Here is a 24,895-nt window from a genome sequence, read left to right as displayed (position 1 = left end):
TTATTTATATGTGAGGGGATGGGTTTCAGACGTGGCACACAAACACATTTTCTAGGCATGGAGCCTGCAGTCAGAGCGTCACACTTTGTACCGCATTGCACTGAACTGAGGACTACAGGCTAGACCTGGATTTCTGACCTCTAGGATAAGGATAGGCTGATTTCTGATCGTCTCGGCCCCAGAACAGGCTCTTTTCCTCTGACAAACACCTCTACCAGCCTGCTCTACCATGCCCGCCGCTGGAGCCTCAGAGTGAGTATAACCGCTGAGCTTTGGGTTCGGTGTGTGTTTGTTTATACTGCATATGTAAGATTCTTCTAAAAACTGAATCTTTAGTTAAATATTTCAGTACTTTATAGAGTGTTAGAGTGTTTGTAAGCATCTTTTACAGCTGATTCATTATAGATTTGATCATGAAAAGTAATGTGTGCGTATATGTGTTTGTTTGTCTGGGTAGTTTGATCTTGGCAGTAGACATAACTTTGCTCTAAAAACAGACCAGTGTCACATGAAGAAACAGGAGACCAGGACAGCAGTCTATGTGTGTGTGTGTGTGTGTGTTTGTATTCACATTAGTGCGACCAAGAACTGTTTTTGGGCCAATATACTGCATTTTTTTTTCAGTTGTTTTATATTTGAATGTACATGAACTATTGATCTGTTATGTTTTCTAACTGAAACCTTTCCCACAAATTCACTTTTGTGTTCAAAATGCTTGAATGATATTCTGTTTTTATTTCTGCCAGTTTCTGGAAGTTCATGAGTATAAATATTATTTCTATAAGTGACATTTTATGCAGCCTATTGTAACTGATCTGTGCTGTTTAGTGTAATATTATTGTGCAGTCTATTTTAATATTTATATACAGTGATTTTCAATATCGCTGATTCTGAAGAAAGTTTCAGCAAAACAACAGCGGTAGGCTTTTACACGTGCTGACTTGGCTTTCGTAAAAAAACATGCATGTACTGTGTTAATGTAGTGGAAAATTGGATTGTGCACTGTTAAAATGTGTGTGTGTGTGTGTGTGTGTGTGTGTGTGTGTGTGTGTGTGTGTGTTGAACAGTCCGAAGTCGGAGGATTTCTCCACTGCTATTCTGAAGCAGAAGATTCGACCGAATCGACTCGTTGTGGATGAAGCCACCAATGAGGACAACAGTATTGTGTGCTTGTCACAGGTAATGTGTATTTTTTGTGTGTATGGTTGTGATCAGTGTTACTTTGGAAATGTAATAGGTTACAGATAACAAGTTACCCTATTGAAAATGTAATAAGTAGTGTAACTATTTCAATTACTTTATTAAAGTAGTGTAACTGATTACATTTGATTACTTTTTGATTACTTTTCTACATTTCTAACAAATGTTTGCAACTGTTCAACTAAGATTATAATAATAAAATTTTAAAGCACAGCCACAAAATCAGACTTTAGCACCTCTTTTTACTTTGAGATCGTTCTGAGGTTAAATACAAATTTATATTATTCAACATATCCTAGGTTTTTACAGAAAATATTCAGATTTTCCCCCTTTGTAATTGTTAACATTTTCATAAATAACTAATTTAATTACACATTTTTTCTCAGTAACTGTCACAGATTAGTTACGTAATTTAATTACAAAATAAATGTAACTCCGTTACATGTAACTAGTTACTCCCCAACACTGGTCGAAGTTGAATGATGATGAAACTGCAGTGTGTTATTAATACACCACTAGCACTAGGAGCACCAAATTTAATTGCAAAAATATTGTTTCAAACAGGTTTTCCAAACATGTCCATGTATATGCCTGCACTCTTCAAGGATTAGTTCACTTCAGAATTAACATTTCCTGATAATTTACTCACCCCCATGTCATCCATGATGTTTATGTCCTTCTTTTTTCAGTCGAAAAGAAATGAAGGTTTTTAAAGAAAACATTCCAGGATTCTTCTCCATATAGTGGACTTCACTGGTGTTCAATGGATTGAAGGTCCAAATTGCAGTTTCAGTGCAATTTCAGTCTTATCTAGCGAAACGATAGATCATTTTCTAAAAAAATAAAAAAATATATACTTTTTAACCACAAATGCTCATCTTGCACTGTTCCGTGATGTGCCACGCATTACGTAATCATGTTGAAAATGTCACGTGTGACGTAGGCGGAAGTACAGCATGACCTTTCCAACATGATTACGTAATGTGTGGCACATCACGGAGCAGTGCAAGATGAGCATTTGTGGTTAAAAAGTATATACATTTTTATTTTTTTTTTAGAAAATGACCGATCGTTTTGCTAGAAATTCCTTGTCTGGGATTGCGTAGAGCTCTTTGAAGCTGCACTGAAACTGCAATTTCGACCTTCAACCTGTTGAACCCCAGTGAAAAATCCTGGAATGTTTTCTTCAAAAACCTTAATTTCTTTTTGACTGAAGAAAGAAAGACATGAACATCTTGGATGACATGGGGGTGAGTAAATTATTAGGACATTTTAATTCTGAAGTGAACTAATCTTTTAACAATGAAAGTTATAAAAAGGGTTTTTGTTTTTCTCAGCGATGCCACAGAACCATTGGGTTTTCCAAAGGACCTTTCAGTAAACCGTTCTTAAAAGAACCATTTTTTTCTTTTCTCTATAAAGAATGTTTTGTGCAATGGAAAGATTCCATTGATGCCAATAATGAACCTTTAGTTTTCAAGAGTATGTGTGTGTTACAGGTTAAAATGGAGGAGCTGCAGATGTTCCGCGGAGACACCGTGGTGTTGCGTGGTCGGAAACGAAAACAGACGGTCTGCATTGTTCTCACAGACGACACGTGTAGCAATGAGCGCGTGCGCATGAACAGGGTCACCCGCAACAACCTGCGTGTGCGTCTCGGTGATGTCATCAGGTGTGCGGTGATGACATCAGGCTTTACTGTCGTCTCATTTCCCAGCAAAATCATTAAATACGTTTATTTAAAACTTAGCTGTTGTTAGAAAATCACATCTGCAACATCTCCTGTGGTACTCACACAAATGTCTGTGTATAGTATCCACGCCTGTCCAGATGTGAAATATGGGAAGCGCGTCCATGTTCTACCCATTGATGACACTATTGAGGGGCTGACGGGCAACCTGTTCGATGTTTTTCTGAAGCCGTATTTTCTGGAGGCCTACCGACCTGTTCACAAAGGTACACAAGCTCATTTAGTGTGCTGAAATTTAGAGTTTGCATTTGGGTTAGGTTTGATATTATTGGCCTGGTTTCACAGACAGGGCTTAGATTAAGCCAGGATTAGGCCTTAATTCAATTAGGGCATTTAAGTAGCTTCTATAAACATTACTGGTGTGCATCTTGAGACAAAACAATGGCAATGACATATTTTAAGATCTGTCAGTACAAGTTGCTTTCAGTTAAACAGCTCAAACATGCATTTTAGTCTAGGTTTAAGCCTTGTCTATGAAACCGGGGGATTGAGTGTTTGTTTTGGATCAACTTTAAGCTTTAGATTGACATTTGGACAGCTGGGTTTAAGATAAGAATCAGGTTTAGGTAAGGATTAGATGATAAGCCAGGATGTGGTACTAATGTTTGCAACATCATTATTTTGCCTGCTATTTACCAAAACAATTTTGGAAAAACGATTAATCCATCGAATCCATCACTGCCGATTTAGTGAGGAACTTCAAGCAGGCACAGATTTCAATCAATGCCAATAATCACAAAATATTTTTTATAGTAAAAAATATAGTATTTTTTTTTTATAGTATTATTGCACTGTAAACCTGAACGCTCAAAATAATTAATTGGTTTAAGTAGGGCAAACTCAAAGTAAACAAATTAGTTAAATCAAATTAACTTTTATGAGTATTTAGAACTTTCTTTTTCTTTTCAGTTCACGATACTGGCACATTTAAGTAATCTGAATTGTTTAATTTGTTTTGAGTTTTATGAACTTGTTTCTTTTAATTTAGACAAACTTAAATTTACCTGAAACTGGGCTAGGATTTCCATTTCCTAGCATGCTTTGCCAAAGGGAGAATAAATGGTAAAATTACGTTTTATATAATGTTTTTTTGTGCAAGATAAGTGGAGGATTTAGTAGTGTTTCATGCTTTGCTATCCCAGAGCTTCTGTTATGTGGGGTTTTTTGGGGGGTTTCCATCATGGTGACGAGTGGAGCATGAGCTTAGTTTGAGAAAAGGTCAAAGGTTTGAGATTATGTTAAATGCCATACTCTTTCAGTAATAACATCTATAAGCATCTATGCTATGCTAATGTTATCAAAGCATTGCGTTACCAATTAGCATTTGCTGAATTACCTAATTATAGCTAAATTTCCTCTACTAAAAATATATAAATTGAGATTACATGATAATTTTAAGTTAAATGCATGAATTAACTTACTCAAGATTTCCAAGTTAAGAGCAATTAAAATCTTTTTTTTTTTTAAGTTCCAGTTCTGCTTACTTAAACATTGAATTTCTAAATTTAAGAAATATAATGTGACTGATTACCTCAAATTTTTTGTTTTGCCAACTTATTCAGGTTTACAGTGTATTTTACCATTATTTTTTATAATATTGTAGTACTTATTAATACTTTGATTAAAGCTTTAATTTTTATATTTTCAGTTTTTCATTTTAGTTTGTAATTTTATGCCTTTTATTATTTTTTTAATATTTCTATTTTTAAGTGATTGTTTTATGCGATTATCTGTTTTAGTACTTTAACTTATTTTATTTTGATTAGCACAGATATATCAATATTTTATTTTATTACAGCTTTTTTTCAGTTAACAAAAATGATTTTTAATAGTTTCAGTTTTGTTAAGAATAACAATGCAACAGATATGGACTAGTTTACTACACACCCGCTGGTTTACACAACATATTTCATTATGCACCAAAATTGATAATGGAGTTTGTTTTTACACTTTCTGAAGGTGATATTTTCCTGGTCAGAGGAGGCATGAGAGCAGTGGAGTTTAAAGTGATAGAAACCGACCCCTCCCCACACTGCATTGTTGCCCCAGATACTATTATCCACTGTGAGGGAGAACCAATCAAACGAGAGGTAAGTGTGATTTCATCATACCTGTACAGTTTCTCCATTTTAACATCAGCGCCACGTCATGATGCCGTATGTTGACGGTGTCAGGATGAGGAGGAGAGTCTGAATGACATCGGGTATGATGACATCGGGGGTTGTCGTAAACAGCTGGCTCAGATCAAAGAGATGGTGGAGCTGCCTCTCAGACACCCCGGCCTGTTCAAAGCCATCGGAGTGAAGGCAAGAATCACTACACGCATCTAACAAAATATCTGTCCACACACAAACACCAATTCACTGTCGTTCCTCAGCCTCCGAGGGGGATTCTGCTGTACGGCCCACCCGGCACGGGCAAGACGCTGGTGGCTCGTGCTGTAGCCAATGAGACGGGAGCTTTCTTCTTTCTTATCAATGGTACAAACACACACTTGAAAACCACAGTCTGGAACGGGAACTGTGAACAATAAAAGACACAATTTTTAGTAATATTCATTTTACTGCACTGACACTTTTGAATGAGAACAAAACTTAAACTGACTTGAGCTGAATATTGACACTATTGTCTTCTGTAGAGCTGCTTATAGCTAAATTAAACTCATTTCATAATTGATGAATAATGAAGTTATTGAACTAAACTGAATCAACACTGAATTGCCTCGAGCAGAAAAATTGTCTTTTTAAAGCTGCTTTACAGCAGAATTTGAATTTGTCTCATATTTTATGGCTTGCATTATTGATTGTTATTTACTGTGAAGCTGCTTTGAAACACTTTGTATTAGGGGTGTACACAAACGGTACACAAAACTCACGGTTCGGTACGGTTTTCGGTACAGCAGGTGGGGAGAAAACTAAACATAAAATAGCTTTTTTTTTATTAAACAGTGGTTTACTGAACAAATCATATTTTTGTCTTTACATATATTAAATTATATAACAAACAACTATTTATAATAAAGCTTCTTAAGGATAAAATATATATATATATCTTTGCTAATGCTATAAACTATATAAGGGAGCCCTTACTTGAACATTATGCTACTATAATATTAAAGGTTAACAACTGAGCCCAAACTATTAGCCTAAATTCAATTGCTTTTTATTTTTAGATAAAATAATCAACACTCAAATAACAAATTGTATGCAAATATGTAAGCTGCACCTAAGGCAGTTTTTGCATTACCTTCTAAATGTTTTTACTCCAATTCGTTGTTGAAATATAATCATTTCTACACAGTGGTTGTCATTTTCATGACAGATTTATATAAACATACATTAAATAATCAAGACATCACTAAAAGGTTAAGTGAAATATAATGAATATATGGGCTAATACAGTGCATATATTAAGCGAAAGAGTTTATTTCTCTAGCGAACTAACAAGCTGTGGAGGACACTGGATGGCCTTTCTGAGGTAAATGCTACATGACATTGTATACAAGCATTCATTGATGTCTTTCCGCTGAAACACTGATTGAGCAATTACATGAGATATGACCATTTCAGTAAGTTGTACTGTATCTTTCAACATACCTTCAGATGTTCTTTCATTCTGTAACTAGTATTAAAGAGGAAGAGATCGCGCTCCGCGCTCGCGCTGCCGGTTGAACTGAGGCGCCTGTACAGTGATCTGTCACGCCACAAAGAACGTCAAAAGGCATTTTCTGTTTGAATTTCATGATTTCGTGGACAGAATTTGAAGATGACACTTTGTTTCTTATCGAAAGTAACAAAAGGTGGAGCTTATTGCGATTATTGGTGGTTAGGCTACAATGTTGCAATGTAATGCTTCGGTACACACGTGCACCGAACCGAAAGCCATTGTCATATCCATTACCATGACAAACAGAGTTTTCATGACAGAAATGTATTTACCTTGATAGCCAAACATATGATCCTTGTGACAAATGATTTTGTTCTGGACAAACAAGAAATCATATTGTATAAATTAGTGCCAAATATTGTATCAATTAGGGCTGTAACACCATAGTCATTGAGGGGGACAACTACATTTTTAGGCTGGTCTGCCTCAGCGGTCTAATAGCACTCATTAACATCAGAATGAGTGAGCTGGCCAATCAAATCGAAGAAGGCGGGGCTTACTGTTCACAGAAGACGAGTGCGAATTCCAATGCGACGCTCTCGTTTTAGTAGTGAAAGAGTATGTGGCGAGTAAGTAGCTAAACATTTAAAGATGCAATAGGGCATTTTCGGAGAGGCTAGCAATAGCGAGCTAGCTTTCAAATCATAATATCCCACCCTCTCTTCAGGGCATCTCCAAAGCCACGCCTCCTCCAAAACACATGAAGGCACACACAGCTGCTCTTGACAAAGCATCACAGGAGATGGTGTTAAACTACCTCATGTCTCAAAGCACATAACATTACAATAATAATGAACGTAAACAACGTAGAAAGCTTGTACCTGACTGCTGCAGATACATTTCGGTGTTGATACCATTGACATGGAAATGCATAATTCCGAGTCTAACTGAACAGCTCCGGTTAGAACGGCACAGGTTGCCATCTCTTAATTACGGTAGTTATGGTGTGAATGCAACATAAGCTTGTTGTTTTGATCCAGTAAAAACTGTAAAAGGTGACTGCTGTTTGTGGTGCTCTGTGACTGACGTCTGTCTACATAAACTCTGCATAACATGAAGCGCGCTTATGATGTATGATGTCTGCACGAACGGGGTGCGTGAGGGTATGTAAAAACATACGTTGACAGGCAAGTAGGATATCATATTATTTCATTCGGACCGAATATATTGATTGGATGAACATTTTATGATCCTATGCCTTCACAGATGATATATATTTATAAAAATACATTTAGACAGTTTAACATAGTGATTTCCAGGGATCGCTGGAAAATCCCCGGATCAGGATATGATGAGACTTTCAACCAGTATAACAAAAAAAAAATGTTTCTGTAGAGAATCACAACTGTTTTATGATTGAAATATTTAGTGACCTACAGTAATATCCAGTGATGCAAACTACTCAACATTTTTATGAAATTTCGCCATTTTGAATTGAAAACATGCTATTGTTTGATTAATTCAATTGATAACTGAATGTGACAAGAAACGTTTGGCTTTTTTGACATATCAGACATACAAATAAGAGTGAATATATTTAAAAAATATATATTATTTGCAAATATAGTTTAAATTGATTACTTAACTACAACAGACCTGGAACTTTAACCGTTCTTATTTCTTTTTCCTTATTCCCTTAAATCCCTTTTAATCTTTTCAATTATTTAATTCCTTTTAATAATAATAAAAAACGAACAAAAAATAAATAAATAAATAACACCCCCTCCAAAATCATGGTCCCCCCAATGTTCAAGACATGGTTGCAGCCTTTGATGATGTATTTCCAGGGCTTTATGCTCTTTTGGTGGTGCATTTCCTGTGCTTTATATTGTTGCTTTTGTATCTTAGGTCCTGAAATCATGAGCAAACTGGCAGGGGAGTCTGAGAGCAACCTAAGAAAAGCTTTCGAAGAGGCTGAAAAAAACGCCCCTGCTATCATCTTCATCGATGAGCTGGATGCAATCGCTCCGAAACGAGAGAAGGTAAGGAGAAGAGAAAGAGACAGGTATGTTATGTAACTGTGTACAGTCTGATGTTTGTCACTGCTTTGATGGTTATGTCATGTTGGTAGACTCACGGTGAGGTTGAGCGGAGGATCGTCTCTCAGCTGCTCACCTTGATGGACGGCCTGAAACAACGCGTTCATGTTGTGGTCATGGCGGCCACAAACAGACCGAACAGCGTGGATCCCGCTCTTCGGCGTTTTGGTGCGAGCATACACATATGCACATATAAGGGACATTCATGCCGACAGATGAATGGCCCAATAAATGAATGGCCCAAAACATACTCTCTACCGAAAGGTCAGTTGTATGTGTTGCATTGGCTCCTTTGTGCAGGTCGTTTTGATCGAGAGATTGACATTGGCATCCCTGATTCCACCGGAAGGCTGGAGATTTTACAGATTCACACCAAGAACATGAAACTATCAGAAGATGTGGACCTGGAGCAGGTGAGAATGAGAGAGTGAAGGAGTGTCTAATTCATGTCAGATATTTCTGAAACTGTGTGTTTCTGTTTATGGTAGATCGCCACGGAAACACATGGGCACGTGGGAGCAGATATGGCCGCTCTGTGTTCAGAGGCAGCGCTGCAGGCCATCCGCAAAAAGATGACCTTAATTGATCTGGAGGACGACAGTATCGATGCAGACCTTCTCAACTCACTGGCCGTCACCATGGATGACTTCAAAGTCAGCTTCAACATTCACACTCAGACACAATATTCTACACCAGAGGACAAATCTGTTACTCAGGCGTTGCTCTTTCATTGATCCAGAGACATAATGGAGATCTTGATGTTGTATTTAAGTATCAACTTTGTATCAGATATTTCCGCTAAAATTCTTTGGGAGAAATCAAATCAGACAAAATGAGAAAAATTAATGAATTTACTTTAACCAACTAAAAATGAAGCTGCGAGGGATATATATAGCACAAAGCTATGGAAGCTTGTTTCTGCCACTGAATAAAAAATAAAAAAGGTAACTGCGACTTTTTATCTCACATTTGCGTGATATAAACTTGCAATTGCAAGTTACAAAGTTAGAATTACAAGATATAAACTCACAATTGCAAGTTTAAATCCCGCAATTCTGACTTTATAACTCGTAATTTGCAAGTTTAAATCCCGCAATTCTGACTTTATATCTCACAATTGCGAGTTTATATCACGCAATTTTGAGGGGAAAAAAAGGCAAAATTGCAAACTGTGAACTTGCAATTGTGAGAAAAATGTCAGAATTGTGAGAAAAAAAAGTCGCAATTACCTTTTTTATTTTTTATTCTGTGGCGGAAACAAGCTTCCATACAAAGCCACTAAAAGGACATGGTGATGGTAAGAAAAAAGATAAATAAATGGGAGAAAAAAAAATGTATTTTAATGCTTTTGTGAGCGAACGCAAAAGCATTAAAACATCATTTTTCTTCCTGTCTCATAAGTTTTTCAATTGTCATGTCCATTTAGGTGCTCCATAGATGTACCGCAGTTCTATATCTATTGTTTTTTGTCTCTTCCAGTGGGCTTTAAGTCAGAGTAACCCATCTGCCCTGAGGGAGACGTTAGTGGAGGTTCCTCAGGTAAACTGGGAGGACATTGGAGGACTTGATGAGGTGAAGCGAGAGTTACAGGAGCTTGTGCAGGTAAAACACAAACATACACACACATACAAACAGCTATGAAGTAGTCATTCAGTTTCTTCTGCTCACTTTATCTCTCTCTCTCTCTGGCAAGTATCCTGTGGAGTATCCTGATAAATTTCTGAAGTTTGGCATGACTCCATCTCGAGGCGTTCTATTCTATGGTCCACCAGGTTGTGGCAAAACCCTTCTAGCTAAAGCCATTGCCAACGAGTGCCAGGCCAACTTTGTGTCCATTAAAGGTTGGTGTGTGAGAAAACAGTGAGAAAAAAAAAGCACAGGCTGGGTAAGTGTATATCTGTGTGTGTAATCTGCTCCATATTTTGTATTGACTGCAGGCCCAGAGATGCTCACCATGTGGTTTGGTGAATCAGAGGCAAACGTCAGAGATGTGTTTGATAAGGTGAACAAATGGCTGTCAAAGAGTACGGCTCTGTTTTGCATGTGGCTTTAACATCCTTCATGCCTCTCAAATGTATTTCCTGTAGCCAATTGTGATTCTTCAAGAGAAGAATTGACTACACACACTATTGTTCAAAAGTTTGGGGTCAGTAAGAATTGTATGTTTTTGAAAGAAGAGTCTTAATATCTATTTGATCAAAAATACAGTCAGAAATTGTAATATTGTGAAATATGACTACAATTTAAAATAACTCTTTTCTATGTGAATATATTGTAAAATGTAATTTATTTCTGCGATCAAAGCTGAATTTTCAGCATCATCACTCCAGTCTTCAGTGTCACATGATCCTTCAGAAATCATTCTAATATGCTTTTTGCTTCCCATTTGAACCGTTTCTGTGTTCTCTTCTGTTGTGGGAGGTGTTCGTATGTGTTCTGTTCAGGAAGAATACCGGACTGGTTCCTGCAGTCTAAATCAGTGTCACGCCCTGCTTGGTCAGCTGACTCCTGGATGTTTATAAAAGCATCCTTCATCACTTCTTTCATTAGCCTTGTGCTCACTCACTGTGCTTTCCTTGCCTGACTTTGCTAGTTAGTGTATTAGTAAGACTGTTGTATTCGAGTGTTTGATTGCGAGAGATGATGTTTGTTTGTTTCCTGTGAACCGCCATATTTGTGATATTGACTACCGCCTGTTTACCGACCTCGATTCCAGATTACCCCGTACAGATTTGTTAGCTCTTCTACTTGTATATAATTGTATATAGTAATTTTGGAGGTAGGGAGACTGACGCCTCTTTTTTTTTTTTTTTTCGTTTAAATTTTATTGCCTGTTTTTGGATTAGGGAGTTAGGGAAGTCGTCGTATTTTCTTTTCTTTTATTTTGTGGATTAGGGCAGTACGAGGTATATAAAAAATTGTTATTTTTGTTTGTTATTTCGGCTCTGTCACCTCCTGAGGCTAAATCCCCAATTGTATTATAAATCAATAACATTTTTTTTTCATATTTTCCATAAAATACCTTAGTTTCGCTTTTTTTTCATGTTACATCCTTTGACCTAGACAGGGTGTAACATGAAATTGGGGGCTCGTCCTATTTTTTTCTCAGATGAAATTTCAAAATTGTAATTTTTTCATCAGTAAAATGAGTCGATTTAAGCATTATTCAACTTATTGTTTGCCTGGGGTTTTTACTTTGTGTGGGAGGAAGTGTAGGTTGCGTGATGACGTCAAAATTTTAATTGGACAAATTTACGATTGCGCCCACACATGAACAATTTGATAAGTGCCGTAAAGATGATTTTTTATTGATTGCAGATTTCTTTAATACTGTCGTACCTCGTCATGCACTTAAGAAGGAGATTAAGGAGATGTTGCGCACTGAGCTTGTAAAACAAAGAATCTTACCGGAAGAGGGTGTGGCTTCGGGTGTTGCTTCTAACCTAGAACTATCTGAAGGTTTGGGTGCTGCGGAGGTGGAACTCAAATCTGACGAAGTTGTTTTGTCAAGAAACATTTCTGATTATTATAACAGTTGAAAAGGGTTGTGTTGTTTTATGAAGTATGGAAAGGATGGAAGTGTTTTTCCAGGATTCTTTGATAGAATAGAAAGTTCAAAATAACAGCATTTCTTTGAAATAGAAATCCTCTGTAACATTATAAATGTCACTTTAAAAAAAATCTTAAAATGATCCCAAATTTTGAATGATAGTGCATATAATCTACTATGTCACTTTTACATCATGTTAATAAACAATCTCACCACAACTGTGAAGTTTTGAGTGGTATTCGGACACATTATTCTTTACATTATAACTGCAATGTGGCCAAATGTGTTTTAGCCTGTTAACTCAAAATGTGGTTTTAATGTTCTACTCATAAAGCATTCTGAACCCCATTTAGAAAGTATAAGTGTGTTCAAACTGTTAAAACTGTATCACATGTTGTTTGTGTTGTCGTTGTAACAGGCCCGGCAGGCGGCTCCGTGCATTCTGTTCTTTGACGAGCTGGACTCTATTGCTAAATCACGAGGGGGCGGAGCTGGAGATGCAGGAGGTGCGGCTGACAGGGTCATCAACCAGATCTTGACAGAAATGGATGGGATGAGTGACAAGAAGAACGTCTTTATCATTGGCGCCACCAACAGGTAAAAAAAAACTTGCTTATATTTGTTGGCAGTGGATAAAGTGAGGAAGGGATGTGCTGAGACTTTAATCCTGTCTGTCGCTCTAGGCCTGATATCATAGATCCTGCAATCCTGAGACCTGGTCGCTTGGATCAGCTGATTTACATCCCTCTCCCTGACATGGCCTCCCGCTCTGCCATCCTACGTGCCAACCTCCGCAAGTCTCCAGTCGCTAAGGTCATTTACACACACGCACATATGCACGCATCTCCACACGAAACCACCCTCTAACTGAGTGTTTCTTTGTGTGCTCCTCAGGACGTAGACCTGGCGTATCTGTCCCGGATTACAGAGGGTTTCTCCGGAGCAGACCTGACTGAGATCTGTCAGAGGGCCTGTAAGCTTGCTATCAGAGAAGCTATAGAGGCAGAGATCCGTGCTGAGAGACAGCGGCAAACCAGGAAAGAGACTGCTATGGTTAGTGTGTATGTGAATGAGAAAGCCACTACTTTGTGGTATCTAGCCGTGTGTTGAAGAGAGCGGTAAAGTCCAGGGCCCTCATGTATCAACAGTGCATAGAAAAGGTTCTATATTTTGTCCTACGAATGAAATTTAGAATGTGCCTAAGGGTGTACTCACACTAGGCGCTCTGAACCGTGCCCGAGCATGTTTGACCCCCAAAGCCTGGTTGTTTGACAAGTGTGATTGCATTTAGCCGGCCCTGGTCCGCTTGGAAGAGGTGGGCCAGAGCGCGGTTCAGTTGGGTTCGAGCGCAGTTCGCATGCAGTGTGAGCACTAACTGCACCTGAGCACGGAACAGCTATTACTTTTGTGTGTACTACTGTCATCATTACGACGGCAAACATCTTTATTACTACTTTGATAATACACTTATCAATTCATGTAATTAATTTGAGTGTATTTGGGTTTATAATAGGGTGACCATATGTGCCAGGATTTCTAAATTGCCTAAAATGGCTTGAGCCCTTGCCTCTTTAATCGTGAAAGTGGTCATATCTATGTAACCCCAGAACGCGATTTCTACACGGAGGTCTGTGCAAGCCACTGTTCTTATTGTTCTTCATGCAATGCATTAAAATGTTGTCAAAGTATTGCAAATACGACCGTTCTCTGTAGATCCAGCCTTCTCGCAAGCCACGATTGGTCGATTATGTATAATGCACGCTATTGGTCAAATTATTTTTCAGCCATTACCTTCCGCAAATATGAAAACAATACCAAAACTGGACATTTTATGCAACTTAGAAATCCTGGACAGGACGTATCCTGGGAAAATGGCACATATGGTCACCCTAGTTTATAACGGGTCTGCTTCTCACCTTATTGATAAACAGGAATTGTAGTTTGTGAGTAAAGCTGCAAATTCCTCCATTAACATCAGCTGCCTTCGTAATAATCCTCTGATACGTGCAAGAGAAAATCGCTGTGCGGCATAAATGATAAATCTATTAGGCAATATCTTAGCGAAAGTGCATTTCTTCCTCTTTTCTTCCATTCAAAAAGTTGCATCGTATATGACGTAAGCGTGCTCCGGCCTGGAACGTTAAGTGCAGTGTGAGTGCGGGTCAGCGGGGGAGTGGGGAGGGGGGACAATCGCGCTCGGGCTCGGTTCAAGGCAAACGTGCCTAGTGTGAGTACACCCTAAGTACAAGAAAATCCATATTTATCAAACGTGCACACGCAGTTCTTACGCACATGAGTAAGCAATCATTGTTGATAAATCCCACATGTGCGTAAGTACCATGCTCGTTCACGTTCACGGTCATTAGCATTCGGAAATGCCTCCAATGAACCTTATATGGTGACAACACTTCCCTTTAAAAAAATTACGTGATTGTGTTTTTTCCTTACCGCAATAATGGCAAAGAGAGCTCTTGCCAAGCAGATCAGCACGATCTTCTGCAGAGCGCATTGTTTGCCAAGTCTTCCAATAGCGCAAGATAAGCCATTGCACTAAGACAAACATTTTCACAGCTGTCTTTAATAGGGTTTGACACCAATTACGCATCGTGTTTACAACCAGACAAACGATAAATTGAGTGTTTTATAATTAAAGGAAACACGGGACATATGTGGATTGCTTAATGCATACTGAGACACTCTTAAATGCTTTTTATGTGTATTGTCGCTATTCTACCACTAGATTCCTGCGTAAGCATGCTCAGAGGTGTGATTATATTTACACACATTTCTACGTATAAGTACAAGTTGGTGAATCCCACACTTTGCGCAAAACTGTTCTTACGCACTCATTACGCACAAATCTGTCTGTACGCACCGTTGATACATGAGGGCCCTGGTTTCCTAACTCTTTCATAGCTAGACTTGGGACTGGCCACCAACAAAGCAAAACTACATGAAAAACACAAATGGATAAAGAAGAACACAAACAAATATGGCGACTGTAGGAATGGAAATGTGTATTGTTAGTTAAAAAATATATATTTTTTATGTTTGTTTACTCTAGAACAGTGGTCTCAAACTCAGTTCCTGGAGGGCCACAGCCTGCAGAGTTTAGCTCCAACCAGCTCCAATTCACACCTGCTAGGAAGTTTCTAGTAATCGTGAAGACCTTGATTAGCTGGATCAGGTGTGTTTGATTAGGGTTGGAGCAAAACTGTGCAGAGCTGTGGCCCTCCAGGAATTGAGTTTGAGACCACTTCTCTAGAATGTGCATGTGCACAGACTGTGCCAGTAAGGAAAAGTATCGTTTTTTTGTGAGTGATTTAAGCTGAAGAAGCAAAATTGATGTCAGATTTTATTACTAATTTTAAATATTTTAGTGAAACAATCTTGACAAACAGTTTAGGAAATTTCTTTTTTAGCAACTTACAGTACTCTTGCTAAAAAACACAGATAAACCAGTCAACCTTACTAATCAAATGTCAAACTAGATGGTCATTATGACCAATCCCTTGTGTCTTTTGTCTCAGGTTGAGCAGACCATTCTAGTTTATGATAAATCAGACCCCTCAGCTTTAATGTGTCTTATACTGTGATTTTTACTGTGTGTTTAGAGCAGGGCTCGGCAACCTTTTTGTCATGAAGTGCCAATTTTTAAGTTTCTGAGTTAATCACATGTATAAATACATATTTTTCATAGAAATATATAAACATAGAAATAGTACAGAACCTTAAATATTTCTGAAGCAATTTTTCATAAAATTCTTTTATATAATCCTTTAGTTTGTTTGTTTTCAGGTTTAAATTAGACTTTGAAGAACAGATTTCCAATGGGACTATTTATATTTGGTAATTCATGCATTTATACTGTTCAGATAGCTATCCATTTTGTTAAAACTGTTCTATTTACACTTGGCAACATAAATGTGTCTCCGCAAAACGAATATAAATCTAATCTTTAATTCCCATGCTATATTAAAATTGAACAGAGTTCACGTCAAAGAGAGCAGGATATGAGCTTCAATTTATTTATCATCAGCCAATTTCAAGATCAAAGACTGCAATTGGAGAGAGAGCACCATCAGCACTGATAAGATCATTTAGCCTCACTACTTTTAATGAAGATGTTTGTTGAGCTTCAGGATGTGACGCTGAACTTTATTTGCGTCAGTTTGAACATCAGCTTGCCGAAGAAATGGTCTTCTCCTCATCTGCTGCAATGTGTGCTGCAGTAGCTCTGTCATAACTGGCTAGCGGGAGCCATTATAACATGCTCTCACATGTTTAGTTTTTACCATTGTAGGAGGAGTAAAATTTATATATGTGGTTTCAACAAGTAGATGCATTTTGTCTAGTTTCAACTGACAAAAATGCTCTTTTTTGGTCTTTTCACAATTGGATAGCTATCCAATCAGAGAAAACACATGAAGTGACCAGGTACGCATGAACAGAGTTTCCACATGCATCACAGTCATTTTGATGTGTGTGTATGTGTGTGTGTTTAATAGGACTCAATGTACTTGGTTGAAAATCTCCGAAATGTATAGCATTGACTATATACAGCAGAACAAGCTGTCATATGTGTGCGCGTGATGTGCAATGGTCACGCTAATGGTTTATCAGAGCTGCGCGCTTTCATTGACTTGCGCAGTTTAATTCTCACATAGCATTTATAACTCCTAACTTAATAAAAACAGGCTGTGTTACTATGAGGAATGATTACCTTAAAATGTACAGGTGCTGGTCATATAATTAGAATATCGTGAAAAAGTTCATTTTTTTATTGTAAATTATTTAAAAAAATGAAACTTTCATATATTCTAGATTCCCTACATGTAAAATAAAACATTTCAAAAGTTTTTTTTGTAAATTTGTTGATTAGAGCGTACAGCTAATGAAAGTCCAAAATCCAGTATCTCAAAATATTAGAATATTTACATTTGAGTTTCATTAAATGACCATCCCTACAGTATCTTTTGTTTTTTGAAACCACACTAATGGGGAAGACTGCTGACTTGGCAATGGTCCAGGAGACAATCATTGACACCCTCCACAAAGAGAGTAAGTCACAGAAGGTCATTACTGAATGGGGTGGCTGTTTACAGAGTGAAATATCAAAGCATATTAAATGCAAAGTTGACTGGAAGGAAGAAATTGGGTAGGCAAAGGTGCACAAGCAACAGGGATGACCGCAAGCTTGACAATACTGTCAAGTAAAGCCGATTCAAAAACTTGGGAGAGCTTCACAATGAGTAGAATGAAGCCGGAGTCAGCACATCAAGAGTCACCACACTCAGACATCTTCAGGAAAAGGACTACCAAGCCACTTCTGAACCAGAGACAATGTCAGAAGCATCTTACCTGGGCTAAGGAGAAAAAGAACTGGACAGTGAACAGTGGTCGAAAGTCCTCTTTTCAGATAAAAGTAAATTTTGCATTTCATGCTGAAATCATGGTCCCAGAGTCTGAAGGAAGACTGGAGAGGCACAGAATCCAAGCTGCTTGAAGTCTAGTGTGAAGTTTCTGAAGTCAATAATGATTTGGGGGGGGGGGCGTGACGTCTGCTGGTGTTGGTCCATTGTGTTTTATCAAGTGCAAAGTCAATGCAGCCATCTTCCAGGAGATTTTGAAGCACTTTATACTTCCATCTGCTGACAAGCTTTATGGAGATGCTGATTTCCTTTTCCAGCAAGACTTTAGCACCTGCCCACAGTGCAAAAACCACTTCCAAGTGGTTTGCTGACCATGATATTACTGTGCTTTATTGGCCAGCCAATATGCCTGACCTGAATCTATGGGATATTTTCAAGAGAAAGATGAGAAACAGTCGATCCAACAATATACAGATGATCTGAAGGCTCAATAGTGCCTCAGCAGTGCCACAGGCTGATCACTTCCATGCCACACTTCACTGATGCTGTAATTTGTGCTAGGAGCAAGTCATTTGCTGTAATATGTCCTGCCGATCAAGTATTGAGTGCACAAAAGAACATACTTTAAAGAACTTTAACTTTTCTGTTTTGCAAATCCATTTTTTGATTGATTTTAGGAAATATTCTAATATTTTGAAATACTGGATTTTGGACTTTCATGAGCTGTACGCTCTAATCATCAAAATTTAAAAAAAAAAACTTTTGAAATGTTTTACTTTACATGTAGGGAATCTAGAATATATGAAAGTTTCATTTTTAAAAATAATTTATAATAAAAAAATGAACTTTTTGATGATATTCTAATTATATGACCAGCACCTGTAGATCTGTAATGCAGGTACAAGGCACTTTATCTGAATGAAATACATACACCTCTCTTGCTTTTGCTCACATGCCAGTGATTACCCCTCACCCCTCATAGTTGCTGACCCCTGGTTTAAAGTGTAATATACTCTGAAAAAAAGAAACGTGATTCATACCTGTGCTTTATACCTTCATAACTGTTTCCAGGATGATGATTATGACCCGGTGCCTGAGATCAGGAAGGATCATTTTGAGGAAGCCATGAGATTTGCTCGTCGGTCTGTTAGTGATAATGACATACGGAAGTATGAGATGTTTGCTCAGACTCTTCAGCAGAGCCGTGGATTCGGGAACTTCAGGTACTCAAACAAACAAACACACAAATCAAAGGTACCTCATGCCACTTCATTCCTCAATCTCTTTCATTCTTTGACTCATCTTCAGGTTTCCTGCAGCAGCTCAGTCAGGTGGAGGTCAAGGGTCAGGCCAAGGCTCTGGGGGTCATTTCAGAAATGATGGAGATGATGATCTCTATCAGTGATCAAGGTCAACAATCCTCGACCAGCCCAACACCTGGTGTGTGCAACAGGGAGAGAAGAGATTAAACTCACTTGCTATTGGAATCTGCACATTATGATTATTAATAGTGAAAAATAACCATATCTTTATGGTTTTTTTTTTGTTTTTTTTCACATTCTGACAGGGATTATAGTAAGTAAGAGATTTATAAGTAAGAGATTATGATCTCTTTTAGGTCTGCCAGAAAACAATCTCAGAAATATTAAATTTAATGCCTATTATTCACATTAAATTTTAAAATGATGTTGTTAAATACATGTGTTGATGTGAATGTGTGTCTGACATTAATAAAGGAAATTTAATTAAACCCCTCTGGCTGTAGAAACCACTTTCTAATTCAGGGGTGCCCAATCTTGTTCCCAATCCAGGTTGCCTACCTGCAGAGTTCAGATCCATCCAACTCTGTCCCTGATACAACTCACCTGTCTGTAATTATCAAGTGCTTCAGAAGATCTGTTAGGTTCAGTTATGTTTGATCAGGGTCACCATAATGTCAATATTATATATATATTCAAAACAAGACAGTAAATTCAACTTTCAATTAACTTAACTAGGCTAAGAAAATATCCCTTACGAAAAATAACCATGGTTTTACTTTGAAAACCAAAAAACCACAGATGGTAACCACAAATTAACCATGGTTTTACTTAAAAAAAACAAAAAAAAACAAAACAAAACAAAAAAAAAATTAATACATTAAATGAAGAGAAATGCAGATCGAGTTTGCTGACCGTTAGTTTTTGAATTTCTGTGGCGGGCTTCCTGTCACTTCTCGGACTTAGAAATGAATTGAAATTTCTGAAGCATTGAAAGTTAGCTCGTCAAGTAAACACTTAAGATGTCAATTTTATTAATATACCTTTATGGAACATTATAACGAGTTTGGGATAAAAGTCAATCTCAAATATTTAATAGTTAATACTTAATAGATCCCGATTAATGCTAATGTCAACTGTCTCTCGGTGATCAAATATTAAATGATTGCGCTTTTGTTGCATTTTTATTAATGAAGGGAGCAGAAAATCGTATGTTATGTTGACCTACGTGTTATGAAAGCAGCAGCAATATCAGCGATTGATTTAGTTGATTTTTGAGTTAATTTTTGACAGCCTTTAGGGAGATCTTGAGGCGGAACGGCATCATTAGTGTCGAGGACGTTCAGGAGTGTGTTACTCGTTGCGCGTGTTTACTTCCTGCGCAGACCGGAAACTTCAGATGGTTTCTGGAGGTGACCGACTGCCAGTGTGCAGAATTGATTTGCTTTCTGCATTGTAAGCGGAATTATTATTCTCTGTAGTTGGACGTTAAACTGTTTTTGCTGTCGGTGGTGATATACTGCGTTCAGAATGGGGTCTCATCTCGTGCGGAGTTATATCACGGAAAGAGACGCGGCGCCAGACCCGCAGAAGCCGTCTGCATATGACCCGAATCTGGGCTTCGCGGAGCGGAAGGAGAGAGGTGACATAAAACCGCTCAAATACACTTAATCAGCGCATTTCAGACATTATACGTCCCCGTCAGACTTAATCAAGTCTCTAAATATGACCCGCGAGTCTTCAGGTCCTCAGATTGACTTTGAACCTCAGGTCCAATCCAGAGGCTCCTGCCAAAATATGCCAAAATGTCTGTTTAGTTATGAGTTATGACCTGAGTTTTTGTAGGGTTGGTGTCATTATAACTCAAATTAATGTAGAGTTGACTAAAGAACATTGTTCCCAAAAACACAATACCTTTTAATATAAACTAATAATCTAATCACTGACTCTTGAGATAAAGGACAAAACATGTCCTACACACAAAAGCCGTCTTTATGTTAAAAATAAATAAATTCTTCAAAATAAAGATACTTAAAAAGTTACATCTAAAGGAAATCTGGATATTCAGGACATTCATTGCTTTTATTTTTAAATTATTTTGTTAGTATTTAAATACATGCTCTATACTTGGAAAATACATGTAATTTAGCCTGTTCTCAGCATGCGTTCACAATGTAAAACTGCCAAACAGCGTTTAAAAAGGCAACAAATTCATAAATATGAATTTAATTTGAAAGGTAGAGCTCTGTAATATATCGAACAATACAAAAAGTAAGTCTTGATCTTGAATTATATTTTCCATAAAAAATGGCTATCAAAGTTGTGTCCTCACTTTGTGTCAACTTTGTCAGATTTTTTTTATAATTCTGAATAAATCAGGCAATGTCACGGTCATCTTTAACTCTGAAGAGCACTTACTATATCCTACTCATTGTAGATTTCACAGTAGGAAACATAGTCCTGGAAGTTTTTATATATTTTTTAATATTTTATACAAACAATGTTGAGGTCTCTGCGTTCACAGTTTTAAAATGTCAACTCCGTCATCCCGGTGTAATAGTTTCTGTAAATAGTTGTGGGATAAATCTTGCATTTTTGATGTTTATTAAGGCAGCTACAACTGAGAAAGAAAACAAAATTGCTCCACTGTACAACATGTGGTTAAGGTGAAAAATATTCAGTTTTGTCAACTCCGTCAGACGTCAACTCCGTCATGGTTGACAAGTGCTCTCAAAAAGTCTGTATAATGTGATTTAATGTTGTTTGCATATGGGGAAATCTTCTAATGTTGTTTCATGATTCTGTTTACATATACTGTATATTTGGTCCCAGCTGGAGCTTTGTCAACTCTGTTAGTATTTGTCAACTCCGTCAATATTTGTCAACTCGGTCGGTATTTGTCAGCTCCGTCGGTATTTAACACTGTCAGGTGAAGGTTTTTGTTAATTTTGAAAGAAGTGTCTTATTCTTTTTTCAATTCATTGTGTTAAAATATTAAAACATCAATTAAACTACATGACATCATGTCTGATTTACCTAAGAACATTGGTTATATATCTTTAATATTAAATAGGAGGGTAGATAATTAAGGAATTTAGGAACCGAATTGATCATAATAACCTTAACCCAAGAAAAAATTTTCAAGAATTAATTTTTTTCACTAGCTCCTTTACCGAACACCAGTATTACATAATTGAAGAGTTTACACTGTTGTTGGATGGATCAAATTAAAATATCATGCTTTTTAATGCATCTGACGGAGTTGAGACAAAATTAAGTTCTGAAGTGAATCTACATTTTTAGAAGAAAAAAAAAAAAAAACATTTTCAGAAAAAACATTTCCCTTACATGGTTCATTAGCTGAGACCTTTGTCTACAAATATATCAGTTTAAAAATAATGTTTTGTCCCTTATCTCAAGAATCAGTGTAATGTGTTGCATGTTTATCAGTCATACTCATACATAAATGAAACGGGTACAATTTCTGCACTCAAAAATGAAGTTTATTAGTCATTTGCATTTATTTGATTTCATTTAAATCATTTTTTTTTTTTTTTTTTTTTTTTTTTAAGCATGTTTTTAAATTGCTTAGAATCACTTAATCATTTAGCGGATGCTTTTTTTTTTTTTTTAATCCAAAGTGACTTACAAATGAGGAGAACAATAGAATCACCATAAATGTCAATTCTAAAAACAAAGTTGTTCAGATTAATTATATATATATATATATATATATATATATATATGTAATATTAATTTATGAAGGGTTTCAAACTTTTTTCCCATTTGACTCCAGGTAATGCTGATCTGTCATATCTTGTTCACTTTTCTGTCATGTAATAAAACCGACTGTAAGAATGAACTTAACATATAATTATAGATTGTCTATTTTATTTATTTTATTGTGAAGCTCAAATTGTTTGCATTGTGTTCCTTTCAGCAATGGTGGCGACGCAGGAGCAGATGAACCTGGCGATGCTGCCGGTGGAGCAGCGTGATTACTGCGCACACTACCTGCTCAAACTCATGAAGTGCAAGAGAGACAACTTCCCCAACTTCTTGGCCTGCAAACATGAGAGACATGACTGGGACTACTGTGAACATCAGGAGTAAGAAACGATCTTCTCAATCAGTCTGTACTAACACGTATTCAGACAAATGTGTCCTATTATAGATGCAGGCAGTCCATTTAAGACTGTTTTCAATTGATTTTAAATCAGCAGTTTGATGCAGGATCCTCAGGCTTGAAAAATCTGCCTTTGAAAGTTAATTTGGTTCCAAAAGTAATTCTGTTATCTGCTGCTCACACTAAATTGACATCCCTGCTAGATTAATTTAGAAGAGTAACATTTAAAACATTTAAGCATTACCCTGAATACAAAACAATAAAAAAAAATTATTATAATTAACTGTATACGAAAAAAACCCCGAAGCTGTTTTTGCAACTTTTCATTTTTTTTAATAATTATTTAAATACCTTTATTACTGAAGTCCTCTGTTTTAAATGTCAAATGGCCTACAATTGTTACTAAGTAAATCATTATAGACTCTTAAAGGTCCACTGTGTAACTTTTGGCTCTCCAGCAGTCAAAACAAAACTGCATGCATTTTGCAGAAGAACATTTTTGGTTGTGCTTTGGTTCTGTGTGACATCGCGCATGAATATGGCTATCCAACTGCTCAGAAAACATTCACTACCAAGAGATATAACCAGTTTAGATGGAAAGGATTTCAAGCTGACAAGCTGAAGATGTTACTGTAGATTTAGCCATTAATAGACACAGTACTTCCTTGAAAATAAATTCCAGCGCTACAACAACCATAATGAAATGACCCTTCACAATAGATAATGCTTAACAATGAACTCTCTTAGAGAGATACATATGGCAGTTTATGTTTGATAAAATACCTTACTCACCTGGTGAGTAATAAAAACGCTTTTACAACATTTCAAATCCCTCAGTTTCGCCATCTCCGAAAAGCCAAGCCAATGTTGATTCTTGTTTTATTACCAGCTCTGTCACGTTAAACGGAGGAAAAACTTTTACAAAAATATACGTACGGATACGAGGAGAGATGTGTGAAATTGCGTACATATGTCACTCGCACATAAAAAGCATCCTGCCTGGTCTAAAATATAAACACTTATAATTGGTAATGGCTTACCTTAGTAAATCAGGGTAAGACAAAAACATGTTTTGGAAGGATTGATGGTGTATTGAATCAAAAAGTTATATAGTGCTTTTAAAAATAAAGGTCAGTGATGACATAAATCCCAAAGAACTTTTCAGTGAACACTTCTTAAAAGAAACGTTTCTTTTTTTTCTTAATGTCAACAACATTTTAATAATCTGAAGAACCTTTTTTTTTTTTTTTAAATTAAAGAAACTTTTGTGCAATTAAAACGGTTTCATGGATGTTAAATGTTCTTCATGGAATCATCAATGCCAATAAAGAACATTTATTTTTGTGTATGTGAAGCACATTTCATACTGTGGTGATCACCAGTCATGCAAAAACATATCTACCCAGACAGCAACATAATGTGGCCCAGATCTGGCCCACATCTGATACATGTGGATTACACATGGACCAGATGTGGGCCGGATCTGGGCTGACATTATGTTGCTGTCAGGTTATATATATTTTTTTGCTTGCTTAAATGATTTGGTGTATTTCTTAAAACACTGTTGTCTTATTGAGTTTCTCTTGTTCTTTGCAGTTATGTGATGAGGATGAAAGAGTATGAGCGAGAGAGAAGACTGAACTTGAGGAAGAAGAGGATCGAGGCGAATGCAGCATAAATATCCCGCCTTCATTCATTTCTCCATCATTTTCTTGTTTCTGTGTATATAAATAGCTCTCTCAATAATAAAGATTATCTTGTGAGCTCAACAGAATGGATCATTTTCTTAAAACACAGATGCACATGAGCAGACTTTTATCTAGAAACTTGTAAGTTGCACAACCAGTCTAGCAGAATATAATAAAATGTTACACACTTTTCTTGAATTACACTGCACATTACCATCTGTAAATATTTGGACAAATCACAAGAC

At 37.0% G+C, this 24,895-nt stretch overlaps 2 protein-coding genes across 2 annotated transcripts; both read left to right on the top strand.

The window, feature by feature from the left end:
- Positions 1-47: 47 nt before the first annotated feature.
- Positions 48-19,327, top strand: zgc:136908 (Transitional endoplasmic reticulum ATPase). Its single transcript, XM_051906978.1, has 19 exons — positions 48-252; positions 1,068-1,179; positions 2,700-2,872; positions 3,014-3,156; positions 4,910-5,040; positions 5,125-5,256; positions 5,328-5,430; positions 8,465-8,598; positions 8,688-8,823; positions 8,956-9,068; positions 9,144-9,308; positions 10,135-10,257; positions 10,349-10,496; positions 10,593-10,657; positions 12,624-12,802; positions 12,889-13,018; positions 13,100-13,258; positions 18,649-18,800; positions 18,886-19,327. The coding sequence occupies exons 1-19, from the start codon at positions 230-232 to the stop codon at positions 18,980-18,982; spliced, it is 2,418 nt and encodes an 805-aa protein (XP_051762938.1). The 5' UTR covers positions 48-229; the 3' UTR covers positions 18,983-19,327.
- An 871-nt stretch (positions 19,328-20,198) lies between these two features.
- ndufb7 (NADH:ubiquinone oxidoreductase subunit B7) lies at positions 20,199-24,736 on the top strand. The gene is made up of 3 exons (XM_051907051.1): positions 20,199-20,478; positions 22,777-22,945; positions 24,559-24,736. The coding sequence occupies exons 1-3, from the start codon at positions 20,367-20,369 to the stop codon at positions 24,638-24,640; spliced, it is 363 nt and encodes a 120-aa protein (XP_051763011.1). The 5' UTR covers positions 20,199-20,366; the 3' UTR covers positions 24,641-24,736.
- The last annotated feature ends 159 nt before the right edge of the window (positions 24,737-24,895 follow it).

This window comes from Ctenopharyngodon idella, chromosome 1, assembly GCF_019924925.1.
Source record: "Ctenopharyngodon idella isolate HZGC_01 chromosome 1, HZGC01, whole genome shotgun sequence".
NCBI classification, from domain to species: Eukaryota; Metazoa; Chordata; class Actinopteri; order Cypriniformes; family Xenocyprididae; genus Ctenopharyngodon; species Ctenopharyngodon idella.
The sequence above is the reverse complement of the archived record's forward strand: the minus strand, read 5'-3'. Positions and strand labels throughout refer to the sequence as shown.